This window comes from Pelobates fuscus, chromosome 8 (genome assembly GCF_036172605.1).
Source record: "Pelobates fuscus isolate aPelFus1 chromosome 8, aPelFus1.pri, whole genome shotgun sequence".
In the NCBI taxonomy this organism is placed as follows: Eukaryota; Metazoa; Chordata; class Amphibia; order Anura; family Pelobatidae; genus Pelobates; species Pelobates fuscus.
The window spans coordinates 40,848,933-40,866,980 of NC_086324.1; the positions used below are offsets into that span (position 1 = coordinate 40,848,933).

The 18,048-nt window shown below is 39.4% G+C and overlaps 1 protein-coding gene across 1 annotated transcript in view; it reads right to left on the reverse strand.

The window, feature by feature from the left end:
* SLC25A12 (solute carrier family 25 member 12) overlaps positions 1 to 18,048 on the reverse strand; it is a 156,126-nt gene that overhangs the window by 55,895 nt on the left and 82,183 nt on the right. The window contains exon 11 of the mRNA XM_063429727.1: positions 16,101 to 16,253. Within this exon, the coding sequence (XP_063285797.1) occupies positions 16,101 to 16,253 (153 nt within the window). The remainder of the gene's footprint in view (positions 1 to 16,100; positions 16,254 to 18,048) is intronic.

Below are 18,048 nucleotides of genomic sequence, written 5' to 3' on the forward strand. Positions count from 1 at the left end.
TCTCCAAGCAGATCTGTGAAGAGGGAAGCCATGGCTCCCAATATACAGGATAACCCAGAAATAGGTGGCTGCACACACAAATATAATCAAAAGTTCAAATGAGAATCTCAAACAGGCTTTCACCAGTCCTCGCTCACTCAAAAGAAGCTAATCCAAGGATGAATTTGAGAGTACGGCTAAATAGACATGAAAAACTTGTGTCTACGCGTTTCGTGCAGCTCAGTGAACTTTATCAAGACAGACATGTGCCCTAGCCCAAGTAAGGAACCGAAAAAAAAACAGCCAAGTGAAACCATAAACCATAAGCCATCATTATTATTATCACTCCCAACCCAGTAATCAGCTTTAAATGGAATATACAAGGTCTGTCCGGAAAAAGTCCAGCCATTGTTAATATACCGAGAATGGTGCAACATCGATGTAACCGGGTAGCCAAGGAGATTGGACTGGAATGCGCATGTATAAACAATGATGATTTCACTGTACTGGTCAGTGGGGTGCTAGAAGCTGTTGAGTGAACATGTGTACTGTGTGGCCGTCACATTCAAAATAACTGAGCGAGTAGAGCAACTAATGCATCCAATTTTATGTAAAGCTGGAACATTACTCCACGGAAACTATTCTGATGATTCAGAAGGCCTTCGGGGACGATGCAATGAGTGCAGTGCAAATAAAAGTGTGGCACAAATGCTTCAAAGATGGTTGGGAATCTGTTGAAAAGTTTGGCACCCTGCAACTTCTGGCTTTTCCCAAAACTAAAATCACCTATGAAAGGGAAGAGATTTCACACCGTCAATGAAATTCAGGTAAATACGACAAGGCAGCTGTTGGCGATTCCAACAAAGGATTTTGCAGAGTGTTTTGAACAGTGGATGAGATGCTGGGAGGACTGTGTGAGGTCCCAAGGTATCTACTTTGAAGGGGGCATCATTGTCCTATGTACAATGGTACATGTATCTTGTTTCTTCAATAAATGTCCCTAATTTTCATATTACATAGCTGGATACTTTACGGACAGACCTCGTTTGTAACAATTTAATAACTGGCATCAGTTAATATTAGTGATGAATGTTAAGCAATTGTTAACTGAGCCCAATACAGATGAATAAGAAACATTAAATAAATTCTGCCAATCATAGCAAAGGAGAGGAATTTGATGTCCATAGTCCAAACTACAATAATATTTCCAGAAACCGAACACTTGAATCCACATACATTGTATGATGAACTCCTACTGGGTCAGTTTACTATTACGAGACACCTTTGCCAGAAGTTCTTGCCACTAAAAGGAAAAGGAGAGTGCTCTGTGTCAGTTTTATAAACATGTTAGCGGGTCCTAGAGCTGAGGATTAATTACCTACACATCCATTCCCATTAATTCATCTGAAACTCATACTATTACCAAACCTGGCAATTAGCCAGTGGTTGAAAAGATAAGGTTGCTGTTTTGTCTGTGAATTCTGTTGATTATTATTATTATTAATATTCATACAGCACCAATAAATTCCAACAAATAAATGTATGAGAGATTTAGATAAATTCATACACAAACTTCCCAGAGTATACGAATGGTATTACGAATAACACGAACGCTATCCACAAAACGAGGCTGCAAGGTTTGCATATGCAACTTGCTACTGTTTGAATGTTAAACTATACTTCCCTACAGTGAGTCTGTTGAAGCATGTAACTATTGCTTCGCAACCTTACTCAATTGTGTACATCAGACCTCGTTATATAATGTACTGGAATTCTGCATAATCTCACAATGTTTATGTTAACATCTTTTCATGCAACTTGTGGCGAGCGTCTTGTTATTCTGTTTCTGTATGTTGAAAATTTAAATAAAAAATATACTTTGAAGAAAAAAACAACAATGCAGTGCTAATCCAGTCAGGTATTTAAAGGTTTAACCCCTTAAGGACATATGATGGAAATATTCCGTCATGATTCCATTTTATTCCAGAAGTTGTGTCCTTAAGGGGTTAAAGGTACAAATATCAAGCCTCTATACTGACAGCAACAATAGTGCACAATATATATTTTGCCTGCTTGATCACTGTGTGAGTTATACTCCAACAGCTTTAGTATCAGAGGTCCATTGACCATATACAGTCATTGTTTTTATTTTATTGGAAAATGGTGATTACACATCATCAGGTAACTCATAAACTTGCTGAGATAAATCCATATCTCATAATTCTAATTCAAATAGTTTAAAATAAAATCTCCAGCTCAGCTTATAGAGATTGTTTGGCTATTTTCACTTCCGTTTTACAACTCAGATTTCAATTTGCTACAGTTTGGTTTTTAATGAATAACCCTTTCTGTGTGCAGTAAGACTACATCTATGTTCCATCTCCATAAAACATGTTCCCTGACCTTTATTATTGTTTCAAAATGTATAAATATGAGTAAATTGCCTCAGCACAGGAAAGAAAGTTCGTCAACATCATGAGATGGAATCCTAAAGCAGGTTTAAATTAAATTAAATTAATTTAATTTATGGAATTGGACACATCATTCAAGAAGTGTCATTTTCTTCTAATTTTTTAAATTATATTTATTTATCACTATATATTTTTGTGAGGTGTTAAATGTAGAAATCCACACGCTTTGTCTCGCAACGGGACACCTCCATCTTAACTCGCTGTCAATCATTTTTACAGACTCGGTCCTTTGCACCTGGCAGTCAGCAGAGAGAGAGCATACAGATAAAAGGAGAAATCAAACAATGTTTCTATTTCTCTACATCATCTGTAATGTTTGCCCTGAATTTGACTTGCCTCAACGGAATAATGATGTCATCCGCTAAATCTTTAATATAAATTGGGGGGGGGGAAACGGAACATATCATGAAAACAGTTATAGGTGAATTTCCACGTTCTAATCATTTGAGTAAGTTGCAGAGAAGTGACAGCTCACCCTTAACATTAATTAGGTCTATATTCCATAGCAGCCACAGAGAGATCCAGCATTTATGTATAAGCAATGGTTCTAGTGTGTTTACTGCCCTTAAAAGCTACGCAAATCCGTGATTATCGAATGTGTTTTACTGCCCTCAAAATCCCAGTCGCATGGCAGGGAGGCTCCCGAGAGATCGGGCTTCTCTGGCTGTCATCTGTGGCAAAATTAGAAGCGGCTGTGGTTAATGCTGCAGGCTCCGAGATCAGGAGTTTTAGAGCCCATGGAAGTGATACAGGGATTTCGGGGCCTGCAACCTACTCGGGGGTGGACAGTCGCCACCCTGCACTCTTCCCCAGCTATCGCATTACTGGATCCTTGTCGCTACCGCTGGTTCCGGTCCCCCGCCTCTAATGGACCTTGGGAGGTTATCCCAGTCCCACTGGAGGGATCCGACGCTGAATCTATACAGCTTACCTGTTTTCGGATTCCAGCTCTCCGGAGTCAAGATGGCTGCCAACCACTTCCCACTTCTGAGGCTGTCTACGCGGTATTGCCTGCGGCTTTATTGGTGAAGGAGTGAGCTGATCCCAATTCACCTTCCTGGGCCATGCTGCTGCATTGCACTGCCTATCGCGACACCCATGCAATCGGAGAAGTAGTGTTGGCTACCTACACTTCCATACCCAGCAATCAAGACTGATCCCTGCAGTCAGAACTCACCAGGCCTGTCTATAGGGGACTTAACATGCCATGCGCCTAGCCAAGTCAGTGGTGGAAGTTAGCTGAGAAGTTACTATGACCGGCTAGTTTATATATCCAGGTTGTTTACCAAGCGGTTTATCCTAGCTTGTTTACACCAGTATTGATCTTACAGCACTCAACCGATGTTTATGACTAACTACCCAAGCTTGACCCATCTATATTACACTTATGACACTACCCTACTGTTATCTTGCATATTATTTTTCCCCAATCGTTTGGTTAATGTTTCACAAGACATGTTTATTCTCTATAAAATGTGCAGCACTATTGCCATTCATGCTATATCTGTGCCTAATCATTATACTATATTGCTTTGTTCAATCATACTATCAGTTGTACGTTCTGATGTGTCTAAAGCTTTTGTTTGTATGCACACTGCAGCATTATGCTTACTATTACTGAGAACTTGACTACGACCTCTCTAAGCATAGATATCTATGATCCAACTCATTGTTATTATGCGGATCTTGTGAAATAAGTTTATGTTCCTAGCCGGTTTCCTACTCTCATAACACTCAGGGACTTTACCTTTACTCTAATGAGCATATTCTCCATCACGTCTTGCATGTTTTGATTCTCTTTTACTTTTGTGACCTACTATTAGACGTGTCTGCATAGCCTGTCTATATCCATACCCAGAAAATGTGCCTCTACTTCAGTGCCATTTATGTGAAATACTTTGATATTACTGTACTTACATATGCTGTTGTGGCATCGTAAGATGTTCTGTTACCTCGTGCACAACAAAAATAAAGAATAAAAAAAAAATTAAATCCATGCATTTTACAGAATCTGGGTAGCTATTACAAAAAGACGTACAAAAAAACCCCACAAGAATATTTGAAATCAAGACTGTATTTGGATTGGCTTCTTTTCAACAAATCAGAATACAGTCACAGAATTCAGATCACGGTCAGTAATCAGATAATTACACAAAGCAATCTATTGCTTATTTAAATATTAATTATTTACTTTGCAAATGTCAATACTAGATTCATTTCGAATGTGCTTTGCTCTCTTTAAATACTTCCCGTACACTTCCTATTAAAAAACAGAACACAATTTAACAAACAAAAAATATTTCTGTTCTTACAAGCAGTCAAATAACGTTTAGCAGGTACACAAGTCATTTAGAGGACATATTGCATGTTTTCACAAATTAAACGGAGCTATTCTATGTTTTTCTCCTTGTTAGGTACATGGTCAATATAATGCGATTTTCTATTCAATTCACTATTTTTATATCTTATTGGATTTTCCCAAGCATCAAAGGGAAGCAGCAATTTGGTCTAAAATCCAGCCCTGAATATGTAATATTGTTAACAGAACTATTATTATGCCAGTGACCTGATATTACTTGGCAAAGCAGCTTCAGAGATCAGCGTGTAATTTATCCTACAGGTATTATTTAGAATAGAAGAGAAGAAAGGTAATCTTTATATCAAACAAATTTCATTAGAAAGGGACAGGAAGGAGCGAACCTGGAAGGCAGCAGACTCTCTGAGCTCCGCTCAAAACTGACCGAAATCAGCTGAAAATACCAAAAAAAGACCTTATAACCTCATGAAAAGAGACACCCTGACTCCAGGAACGAGAATGGGCCGTAAAAATAAAAAATCTAAGCCAGACAAGAGCCCACCGGGCCGAGACATCGGTGACCTATTCCGGAGCTCACAGAGGGCCGCATGGGACAAGATGGCGCTGGCGGACGAATGCTCCTCGTACTCCTCGGAGGAAATGGCCATTGCCCCGCTGGTACAGACCACTCCGGCCCTGAAGCAAAGCCAGGCCCCACTGGAGGCCACCACAGGCCGAGACCCGGTCACCGCCGCGCAAATCAAGGCGATGTTGGCGGAACTCCGCACGAACTTGGCGGCTGACCTAGCCCCCCTCAAAAAGGCGGTAGAACACACAACTGCCAAACTGGCCCAACTCGACACTGCCCAAAGCGAGCACGATAACCGTCTCACTGTGGTTGAAAGGGGGCTGGCCACGCTAGACCAACACCGGCTAAAGACCGACCGCAGACTCGACAGCATGGAAGACCAGAGGCGAAGGCACAACTTAAAACTCAGGGGAGTGCCGGAACATGTGGGACTGTCAGACCTACCTCACTTCGTCAGGAGACTCCTGGCGGCCTATCTGCCTCCAAAACAGGCCAAATCTATAAGAATAGACGGTATGTTCCGCCTCCCCAAACCGCCCAATGCTCCAGCCTCTACTACTCCAGACCTCATCCTCCGCTTCAGCTCTATACAGGACAAATCCATCTTACAAGCTGCGGTGAGAGGTAAAACGCCCATCGCCTTCGAGGGCGCCTCGCTTCTCCTTTTCCCGGACCTATCCAGGAACACACTCCTGTGGCGCCAATCCCTGCGTCCACTTCTGCAGCAGCTACGCACCAAAGAGGTGCCATACCGATGGGGTCCCTCCCGCACGGTGCTGATAACAGCCGGGGACACTACCCTCCGCGCGGACACATATCAAGAGCTAGAGGACCACCTGCGATCGCTGGGACACCTCCCTAATGCTACACATGAAAGCAGAAACCTGTCACAGGTGGACTTAACTACGATCCGGGAGTTTGTGCCTCGGGCGGCGGGGACCGTCGCAGCCACAGGATACGGGACTTAACTGAGAGGTGAAAGGGTCTCAGCGGCGGCTGAGCGCTTATTCAGGTTTCTCTGCACAGCCAGAAACTGTACCAGTTGATCCACATTATCGGGTCTGATGACCGCCTGACCATACGTTAGACTCAAATTTCTAAATTTTTTATATGGTTATATGCTACTACTGTTATGTTTGTACTAACCCACCCCTGCCGCACCCTCAACCACGGACGACACATTGACACCATCCAGGCATTCATTGACTGCATTTTAGACTATCTCTCTCCCCCACCCCTTCCACACTTGTACCTGATGCTCTGATCTAGACACCTACTCCAGAGGGAAGGACACCCACCTCAGCCGCGAACTTCATACCACCTATACTACACTTCGATATAACAATTAGGCGGCACCACCACTCTCACGACACTCGGGCAGGCCTATGCCACACAAATAAATACATCTCACTTTACTAACAGACGCATGTAGTGCAGCGAGACTGTATACACTCACGATGAACCACACGAATACTCGCAAAGCGTTGCTGTTCCTTTTGAATCACTTCTACTGTTAGTGCATATGACGCAGACCGCTTCCCAAATAAATCAAAGGCTAACAGGGATGTTTCCGGTTAGCAAAATGTTCTAGTTTATGTTAAGGTATTGATGTTCAATATATATAATGACAGCATCTTGTGAACCATTAGCAATACATAGCTCACTCTTACCAACCAAATCGACAATTAACAGAGCTCAATGTTACCTAATTGAACTATTGTTGTATATGTATCAATGCCTCTTAGTTTTCTACATGTACCTTTATTGAAAACCATAAAAATGTGCGCAGTTACACTATATACCACCACTGTACTATATATTGTTAACATCTGTCTTGCCTTGACTGTTGTGGCAAAGCAAGAATACTTGTACCCTTCAAGCGCCCCAAAAATAAAGAATTTAAAAAAAAAGAAAGGGACAGGAAGGTTTATCAGAAAGTTTGGGAAGCTGCCTCAATGGTTGGAACATTCAAAAGGTGAATATAAAAGATATACAGAAGGTGGTAATCTGCTTTAGAATCCTAGTCTATCTTTATCCATCAATGGAAGGCATTTATTCTGCGTTACATGCTCCTGAATTAATATTCATACTGTACAGATTGGAATGTATTAAAAAGGTGACTGTTTGAATTAGGCAGACACACTCTCTATCAATGCGTGTTTGTTTGTTTTTGGCATGACAGGCTTGCTTTGAAGACTCAAACAATGAAGAACAAACAAATCAAGTACAGTACAAACAAGGTGCATTACACATGTTTGACATTTCCCTTAAAGGACCGGTAAAGTCACCGAGGCCGTTTCCTCAAGATAAGGTGGCCTGGGTGACAGTGGTGTTGTTATTTTAACCGTTCATGGTAACAGATTGCGGTTTTTCAATAACGGCAATGTTTACCACGAAGGGTTAAACACACCTCTAGAGCATGGTACACTAACAGCCACTGGAGGCATTTCCTCTGCAATGATGAATAAAACTCTAACATGTGGCCCTGCAGCCCCCATAGCAAAGCATGCACATCAGGTCCCTCTATAAGAAGCGTTGGATTGGACCATGACAGGAGAAGGCCATGCCTCCTCCGTGATGTCACAGGAGGAGAGGTGAGCACCGCCGTCGGAACCTTGGCACTGGAAAAAGGTGAGTAAAATCCAATATTTTATAATCTTTTTGGCACACACCAATGGGGGAGAGGCACTATAACTGTAACAGATTTAACATTTTTTTCTGAACTTATACTCTATATTACCCAGAAAAGTTAGTACAGCTCAGTAGACAGCGCCTTTCAAGATTTCACACCTCCTTCTAACTGAGCCATTAAACACCAAAAGTTTAATGTCTCTCAAAAATGAGTAGGGATCAGGAGTGTTGCTGGGGGAAGTGGAGCCCACATTGGTCTGACTAACACCATTTCATTATTGGCTAAGAATCTCTTGGTAATCTTTAAATGGAAGTGTTGCTTCTCTCTTAATATTGTAATTTGTAAAACTGATAAAGAAATTACACATTGGAACAGATTTTTTTTATTAATCCCTTCTACGATCCTCTGAATTACGACATTATAAATTATGTGAAAATGCAAGAAAAAGTGGAAAACCCTTGGGTTGAAGTCCCTGGTCATTTTGCCTCCTAGAAATGCCCCTCATAGGTACATATGGAACATAGAGAAGTTAGTTAGAGAAGAAGGAGACTTAACCCACATATCTTTACTTTGTGTTGCTTCTACCAAGTCGAAACCCTTTTTCCAAACCGTGCTTGTTCTTTCTCTGATAAGATAAAAATAAAGCCCATTTGGGAGTAAACTAAAATCTAAATGCCAGATTATTTATACTTCAAAGTTTTTAACGTTTTTGTTTTTTAATGGTGAGGTACTTCCACAGACAATATAGAATGTAAGCCTTTTTCAGACAGTTACTGCAGTGGGATAGCCTTGCTGGCTCTATGTAGATTAGATATGCTCTATGTATGTAGTATTACAGGACATTTACCAGTAAGAAGGGGAAAAGCAGGAAATTATTGGTTTTGGGTATTCTCAATTATATCTGTTAGAAGTATTTTTTTAAATAAGTTGTCTACCTTTAAACACCTTCGTAACCTGCAGAAATATGTAAATTTCAGTTTTGTGAAGTGGGAGATATTTTTTAAAGGTGTATTGAATTTTTTCCCCATACATTCATAAAATAAATAACTCTGAAACAGAAAAACAAGCAAAAAAACAAACAAACAGCATATAAAGTGAATAAAAATCTGTATAGCTTATAGGATGTACAACCGACAGCCTTCTGGAGCAAGTGTCGCTGTCCTTACATGTATGATATGATAAATATCATTGTCTACCATGAAGAATGTAAACGAAGGAACAACGATTGAACTTGACAGAAAATATGATGGATCCTGGATTATGTTTAGGTGGGCTGCATCCCTTCCCTAAAACGTAAATCTCCCTCCCACCCCCCAGGTTACTGCGTGATTGACAGGATGTGAATAATTCAGAGCAGGAGTGTTTATTGCTTCCATAAGAAAGGGAGGAAAAGCATAAAAAGGATTACATTTATAAGAAAAGTACCGAATAAAAGTGACATTCAGAAATGTTTATTTGCGGGGCCCCTATATTATGTAAATCCATTTTACTTTACATTTGTAAGATGGCTCCATAAGCCTTATTTCTTAATATTCTAGTCTGACATGTCAGTTCTTTGTGATGAGAAGACTTGGCGATTAACATAAGGTTGTTGTTTTTTTTTTTCTTTTTGTTGTTTTTTTTTTTTTTTTTAAATGGCACGTAGATACATTAATAAAACGTTAAGGGGTTTCATCATGACACTTGGTCATAAGGGGTATGCAAACTTTCAATATGTTGCATTTTAGCTATTACTTCTAATGGATAAATGATGGTTTTGTGATAAGATCATCAGCGCTTAACAAACATGTTAAAAATGTAGAGATTTCAGTCATATGTATGAGTTTAAAAAGTTCTATGAAGAAATATGTTTAAAGGTACAGTGCATGCATCAAAATCGCTTTATCTTTATTATTATTATTTTTTTATAGCGCCATCAAATGCCATAGCGCTGTACAAAGGGTGGACTAACAGACATGTAATTGTAACCAGACAACTCGACGTACAGGAACAGAGAGGTAGAGGGCCTTCCTCAATGAGCTTACATTCTAGAGGGAGTGGGGTATAGTGACACAGAGGGTAAAAAAAATCTTAAGTGGTTTTGTTTTATAAATATGTCCCTGGTAGCTTGCAGATGAATACAACTTAATAATCATTTTTAGAAATAGTAAAGTGCCCATGCCTTTAGTGCCTGTCAGATGATGTGTGGCACTGGGTGGGCATGCAATATTTCTAAGAAGCATTGAATTCAACTCTTCTTATTGACAAGACTTGTACTGGTCGATCACATCACTTTCTGCACATGTGCCACATGTCTGCAGTGCCTCTCTTTGAGAAGCATTTGTAAGGACACAAATCATCAAACAAGATGGCTTCACTGAGGGTCAGTCTGTTTTGGTGCTGGATTACAGGTAAGTTTAATAGAGATTTTAAACCAATTTTATTTATTTATATAGAAAGGGTGTCCAGTAATCAAAAACTGGTGAAGCAACTTATGGGACTAAAAAAAAATATTTCTTTAAACAGTAAATAATTTATTTTCTTAGAATACCGATCTTCTCAACTACATTACAACATCTTTACAAAGAACAAAATGATGTTCTGCAACATTAAGAAGGAAATCATATATACAGTTTCCTTGACCACTAAACACAGCTTTGGGTTTGCATCTTTCTGCCTTTAAAACATATACTCATTGCGCTGCTCTCAATGTACATATACAAGCTATGCTGTGAGATGGGACTGGATGAAATTGCAGGAAAAATATGGATAAATAATAACTTTGGTATTTATTAACTAAACCGCAAGTTTTGGTGAACTGCAGACCAAACAACAAAATTGGTCTATATTTGCAAATTTGGAAATATAGAAGGAATGACAAACTCCATTATACTGACCTCCATTGTGTATTTTGTTTTTTATGCCGGTATAAATAAAATATGTGTATCAGCTACATATTTAAGCAACAGATACAATTGCAGAGGACCTGTGTGAACTTTCCTTTTCTATATCCTGTTCTGTAATGAGTCCCAGGTGACTTATTTATTTGACGTATACACAATGTTACTATAGTGGAATACCACCAATCAAATTACTCTTGTTTGGTTAAAGTAGAATTCTTGGTGTAGACTGAGGGGGCTAAGTGTAATGCCAGGGCCTGACATAAAAGCTCTGTAGGTCTGGCCACCATATTCCAAAGACAGCGTTGAGAGAGTATGTGATGCTCTTGATAGGACAGAAAAGGACAGTGTCAACTTTTGGACTTTCCCCTCAATTCAAATTTTCAATTTATAGAGTCGTAAACAACTTACAAGAAATTGAAACAGTTGCATTTAAAAATCTCGAAAATATTTACATTTTACAGCTTAATTGGGGATTAAACGTTTAGCCCTGTTGAGAAGAAATTATCAAATACTTGGTGAGTGTCACATGGACCCTCCAGGCTGATCTTAGCGAGTATGCCATGGACCCTCCAGGCTGACCTTGGTTAGTGTACCATGGACCCTCCAGGCTAACCTCGGTGAGGGTGCCATGGACCCTGCAGGCTGACCTTGGTGAGGGTGCCATGGACCCTGCAGGCTGACCTTGGTGAGGGTGCCATGGACACTGCAGGCTGACCTTGGTGAAGGTGCCATGGACCCTGCAGGCTGACCTTGGTGAGGGTGCCATGGACCCTCTAGGCTAACCTCGTGGGGGTACCATGGACCCTGTAGGCTGACCTTGGTTAGTGTACCATGGACCCTGCAGGCTAACCTCGGTGAGGGTGCCATGGACCCTCTAGGCTAACCTCGTGGGGGTACCATGGACCCTGTAGGCTGACCTTGGTTAGTGTACCATGGACCCTGCAGGCTAACCTCGGTGAGGGTGCCATGGACCGTGCAGGCTGACCTTGGTGAGGGTGCCATGGACCCTGCAGGCTGACCTTGGTTAGTGTACCATGGACCCTCCAGGCTAACCTCGGTGAGGGTACCATGGACCCTGCAGGCTGACCTTGGTTAGTGTACCATGGACCCTGAAGGCTGACCTTGGTGAGGGTGCCATGGACCCTGCAGGCTGACCTTGGCGAGTGTGCCATGGACCTTCCAGGCTTACCTTTGGGAGTGTGCCATGGACCCTCAAGGCCTGCTGTAGTGTAACTTAGGGTTTAGCTAGTACAATAGAACTAGAAATTTTAAGTAGGTTCTTTAAATATTACATAGAGTAATTCTGTGAATAATCCAAGAGGAAAAACACTTAACAAAAACCAAAAGGTCACCCTTTACAAAAAACATGTAAAGATTTATATGTCATATGACTTCAACAAACAAAATAAACAATCTACAGGTCTTTATCTCCAGGCTCTCTCAGTAGTTCTAAAAATCAAACTAAATCAATTCAACCTATTGATTCTCTCTCTCTCGTCACTCTGTAAGTATATAAATAATCACTGACATGCCTCTACCAAGAAAAGAGAAGGACGATCCTTCTCTTAACATTTACCAAGAGGAAATCAACCAATAGCTAATGAAACTGCCTTGGTTTCCAACCCTCTGTCTGTAATTTAAAAGGATTCTATGTAGCAGAAAGGTAGTTATTAGATGCAAGAGGAGTTGAAGAGAACACAAAGAGATTGTTCCTCCCTCTATGGTCTGTGAACCGATGTAAAAGAACACCCACTGTATTCTGTGAAGGAGACGAGTCACCAGGCATTAACATGCTTCTTTTCATCTTTGATAATGCAAACAACCCTTTCAGAAACAGAGGAGGCCGAAAATGGCACATATCTGCAAAATGGTCTCCTCTCATCCCCTCATCTATCTTCGAGGCTAAAAGGCAAATCCAGTATATCTTTCCATTAAACTACCTAGTACTCCCTTGAGATTCCTTTAGGACATGTCCCAGTACCTATGATATGATGTCTGTCTCTCCCTGGAAAGCTTTGTGGACCCGCTCCCTCTATTCAATGACTCTGTAGCCCTATAATATATAAATTGCCTAGTAACAGTAACCTAATTATGTTTTCCTGTAGTTTCCTTCAAATGAGAGGGTTGAGTTCAATATGAAAATCAGTCAATATTATTTATGCCCTAGCATTACTGAGGTGCATGGAGATCAGATGTTGTCACATTGTCCTCAACACACTCTTGTTTTATGGCCTATCATATTTTGAAACTCTTCATGTACACTTGTCCAAGACCTGTCAGAATTTAACCAAAAAAGGACACACAGACTTGCATGAATAAAGCACAACAATAAAATTTGTGGTAGTCCAGTCTTAAATAGAACCTCTTTGATTAAAAGGATGTTTCACAAATAATATCCAATACAGTATTATTGTAGTGGTTTGGGTGCTAGGAATCTATGTTTAACAAAAAAAATAGACAAAAGATTCCGTGGCACAATAAGCTCACGCTAAAAAGAACGCCCAAGCTAAAAACCTTAGCTTTAGATGTCATTATGAAGACGTTGCACTACTTCATTAACTGTCCAAGAATTTGTTGAGTGTGAGCATTCATTACGTGCATCTCTGAAGGCTGGGATGCAGAACGATTTGGCTGCGTCGATGCACTGAGTCACAATCTCTGTTGATCTGTTCAGTGATGAAACCGTGACACGTCGGTGGGCAATTTACCGGCACCCAAAAGGGTTAAAAATATTTCGCCCTCCATCAAGTACCACTAGTCATATTGTCATGACTAGCTTTCTTCAAGAGAAGTGCCTAGCCCTCCATCAAAATATATGCTTGGCTACTTCTGTTTTGTAAGACGACCAGAAATAAAAAACCTGGAACGCCTCCTTTTAATTATCAGAAAAAGATAAGTAGTTGCAGATTACAAAGAAATGACTCATGAGACATCCAAAGGCAAACAGTATTGCTTCTATAACAACTAGATTTATGATCCACAGACTGTTTCAGGATGTTCTCATATGTTACAGCACACAAAATGAAATAACGTTCCCTATTTATTATCTGTAACCATATGCGATAAACTAAACTTACGTGCACTGCTGTTCTTGCACACCTACACTATCCATTACTATTATTCTCTAGAGAGCAGAGAATATAGACCAACTCATTGCTCGTCAAAGCAAACAATGACGCAGTTTCTCAAAATAAAAGGTGTACTCAAAAAGCACTTTACAAATGGCCAGTAAAAAAAAAAAAAAAAAAGAATGAGTATCTCTGTTAAAGGGACAATAACCCCATATATAAGATTTGTAGAGAAATTACCGTATATACTCGAGTATAAGTCGACCCGAATATAAGTCGAGGCCCCTAATTTTACCCCAAAAAACTGGGAAAACTTATTGACTCGAGTATAAGACTAGGGTGGGAAATGCAGCAGCTACTGGTATATTTCTAAATAAAATTAGATCCCAATAAAATTATATTAATTGAATATTTATTCAGTGTGTGTATATAATGAATGCAGAGTGTTTGTGTAGTGTGTGTGTATATAATGAATGCAGAGTGTGTATATAATGCAGTGTGTGTGTATATAATGCAGTGTGTGTGTATGAATGCAGTGTGTGTGTGTATATAATGCAGTGTGTGTGTGTGTGTATGTGATGCAGAGTGTGTATCCTTGGTGGGGGTGGGCATTTTTATTATTTATTTTTTTATTATTTTAATATTATTATTATTTTTTTAATATTAACATTTGTATTTTATTATCATATAAAAAAAATTATATTATTATTTTTTATTTTAATATTATAAAATTTATTATATTATTATTTAAAAAAAATGTTTATATTTTTTTGTCCCCCCTCCCTGCTTGTTTGCTGGCCAGGGAGGGAGGCTCTCATTCCCTGGTGGTCCAGTGGATGGGCTGTGTAGGAGGGGGGCTGGCAGTGAGCTGTTACTTACCTTTCCTGTTGCTCCTGTCAGCTCCCTTCTCTCTCCTCCGGTCCGTGCAGCTCCCCTGTCAGCTCCCTCTGTAAGTCTCGCGGTCTGAGGGCCGCGCAGAGCGTTGCCACGGGCTCTGACCTCGTGGCTCTCACGAGACTTGCAGAGGGAGCTGACTTGGGAGCTGCACGGACCGGAGGAGAGAGATCGGAGCTGACAGGAGCTGCAGGAAAGGTAAGTAACAGCTCTCTGCCAGCCCCCAACAGAACCGGCGGGCTTGTAATGAGCTCGGCGGTTCTTGTCTGTATTATGGCAATGTAAGTTGCCATAATACAGACATTGACTCGAGTATAAGACGAGTGGGGGGTTTTCAGCACAAAAAATGTGCCGAAAAACTCGTCTTATACTCGAGTATATATGGTATATCTCAAATGCAGGTTGTGTTCCGCTACCTGAGCAGCTATTTTATATTACCAGCATTTTTTCTTGCAAGGTGATTTCCTTATATAATAATAACTGTGAAGGTTTGTATTACTTTTTTTTAATCAAAAGACTCTACAAACATATTATATAAAAGAACAAAACTATTCCTATTTACATGAGGAATGAATACACTCACTTCCTTTGAGAAGATCCTGTATAGATTTCTATGAGGATGCATGCGCAGTTGCAATTCATACACATGGCAACAACACAGTTCCATTTATGAAGAGGGGGGAAAAAAAACAGAGAAGGTGCTAAATTGCAAAAGCTGATAGAAGCTTCCACACCTTTTCTATTCATGTATTTTTGTGACTTAAACTTCGGTATGCAGAGCTACATTTCCCATAGTGCTTAGCATTTTTTAAGGCTTTAGGTGTGTGTTAGGTGGAAACAAGAATGGACAATAATGAGATGGGGTATACTATGGTGGACTGCTGCCTTCGAAAGAATGTGTCTAGCATCATAGTCAAAGCAAAATATATATATGCTATGTTTGAAGAATATGGAGTTGGTACTTGTACTTATCTTTAAGGACAAGAAACATCATTGGTCATTAATGGTTTAAGTGAATATATTTGAAAAAAAAAGTCACAAGGAAAATAATAAAAAACAAATTGATCACAAAATAAAGAAAAGACAAAAACAAAAAATAGCTATGCTTATCAACAACATTACACTTAAAAAAAAGTGTAAAGAATATAAAATATATATACAGAGGGAATACCGGCACTCCAAGGATTTTTTAAGTTATTTTCTTCTTTATTCAAAATGACATCAACGTTTCAGCTCCAATACGGAGCTTTCATCAGGACATGGCGTATAAAATATATATAGTCACTCACCTCTGTAGAGCCCAAAAAAGCCTTCATAGCGCAAAACCTTCTTAAAACAATCAAAACTGTTTTTGTACATCAACTCTCCAACAAATGAGGATCGTTGATTCTGCATTCGTGTCTTAACAAGGTCAATAGGGTAGACGGCAGTTGCCCCCACAGCTAAGGATAGCAAGAAAGAAACACAGTATATTTAGGATTTTTATTTTTTTAATAGAAATATACATATTGCCATAATTGCCCCAGAGAATACGGTGTAGTTTGTAATACATTATATCAGATTTTACATTCATACAGCAAGATGTTTTTTTTTTTTGATGTTTAATTATCAACCGATAAAGTATTTTTAATTGTTTGTACATATTTAACATTAGGAACAGATCTTTTATTTATTTTTTTCCCCCCTCTTTTTAGTACAAGATGTTGGACAGCAAGCTTTCACACAGAAAGGCGGCTTTTCTCAGTACAGAATACAAAACACATATATAGGAAAACATCTGGTAAGAAAGAATACAGGAAAATGCCTCCATAGGATGAGTGTAGCTCTGAAACCAGTAGTGTTGTTAAGTTATGCAAAATGTGACAAAATACTCCCACCGCAACCCTTGCTCCCAAAACTGTGCTACTGGCTCCTCGGTGAAAAGAGGTAAAAAAAAAAAATGGGGAGAGGTGACTTCCTCAGCTGTAAAACATCTGTTACTTCTCAGAGAGGGACCTTTCAGGTCTTAAAAACTTGCCTGAGATCTCGGACTGTATCCTTATGGGACCAATCTGGCATCTCTAAAGTTACTGAACGTATTGTTTGTTTCAAACTTGGCAAAAAATATTTTATACAGTTCTGGGGGATCAATCATAGCAATGATTACATGCTGTAGTGATTGAAGCACCTAGTCTGTCCCTTTAAAAAATGTTTACTTGTTACGTACAATAAATTAAAATACATATATAATAATCATAGGCAAAATTTACTTTTTCGTATTCAAAAGCACGTTTCTGTAGGTTCCCTTTACAATGACTTTCCGTCTTATTATATAGTTTGTTTTTTTGTGCCAATAGAAGGGTGGGGATCCGAATGGACCAATATTAAACTCAGACTGCAACCTATGCATTGGCATAGAAAGCTTTGCATATGACAAGACCTTACTTATAAAAAAAATTTTTTAACCCCTTAAGGACACATGACATGTGTGACACGTCATGATTCCCTTTTATTCCAGAAGTTTGGTCCTTAAGGGGTTAAAAAACAACTTTAAAAAAAGCTTAAAAACCCTAAACTTTTTTTTTTTTTTTTTTTTTAAACTAATCGTCTTTTTTTGCCCCTGAATCTGAATATCAATTACTGCTGGTAATTTCCACTCATGTATGTGGAGAATGATGTGCTGTGAACACAGACACATGTCTGAATGACTAGTCAAGTCTTGCTGACAGACATCAAAGCTGTATTTTTAAATCCCTGATATACATAATTAAAACCGTGCCTTTAACTATTGCATTACCACAGGCAAAGGCCACACCGAGACACACAAAAAAACATTGGAATAGATTTGTTTATATTATCTTTTGACAACAAATTATTAACAAATTTTGACAAATAATGCAGTAAAAACTCTAGAAAAATAAGAAAAAAAGTGTGTCAATTTCTATTTACATCAATTTTATACACTTTAACCTGCAACTGTGCTAAAATGGCGAGTGTTCACATTTCAGCCAATTTAATCTAAATATCACGTGTTTGCTCTCAATACACGATTTGCTGATTAGGTAACATACCATAATCTACATCTACTAATTGACTTATAATGAAAGGTGTAAAATATTTATCCAGAATCGTAGTTACAGGAAAGTAAAATCCAGTGGGTGATCAACAGGCAGCTGTCAAAGTGAAATTTATAACATACCGTAATGTGCCACATAACTTGTACTAATCAGTTTAGCAGTTTACGAGTTAATTGGTTCA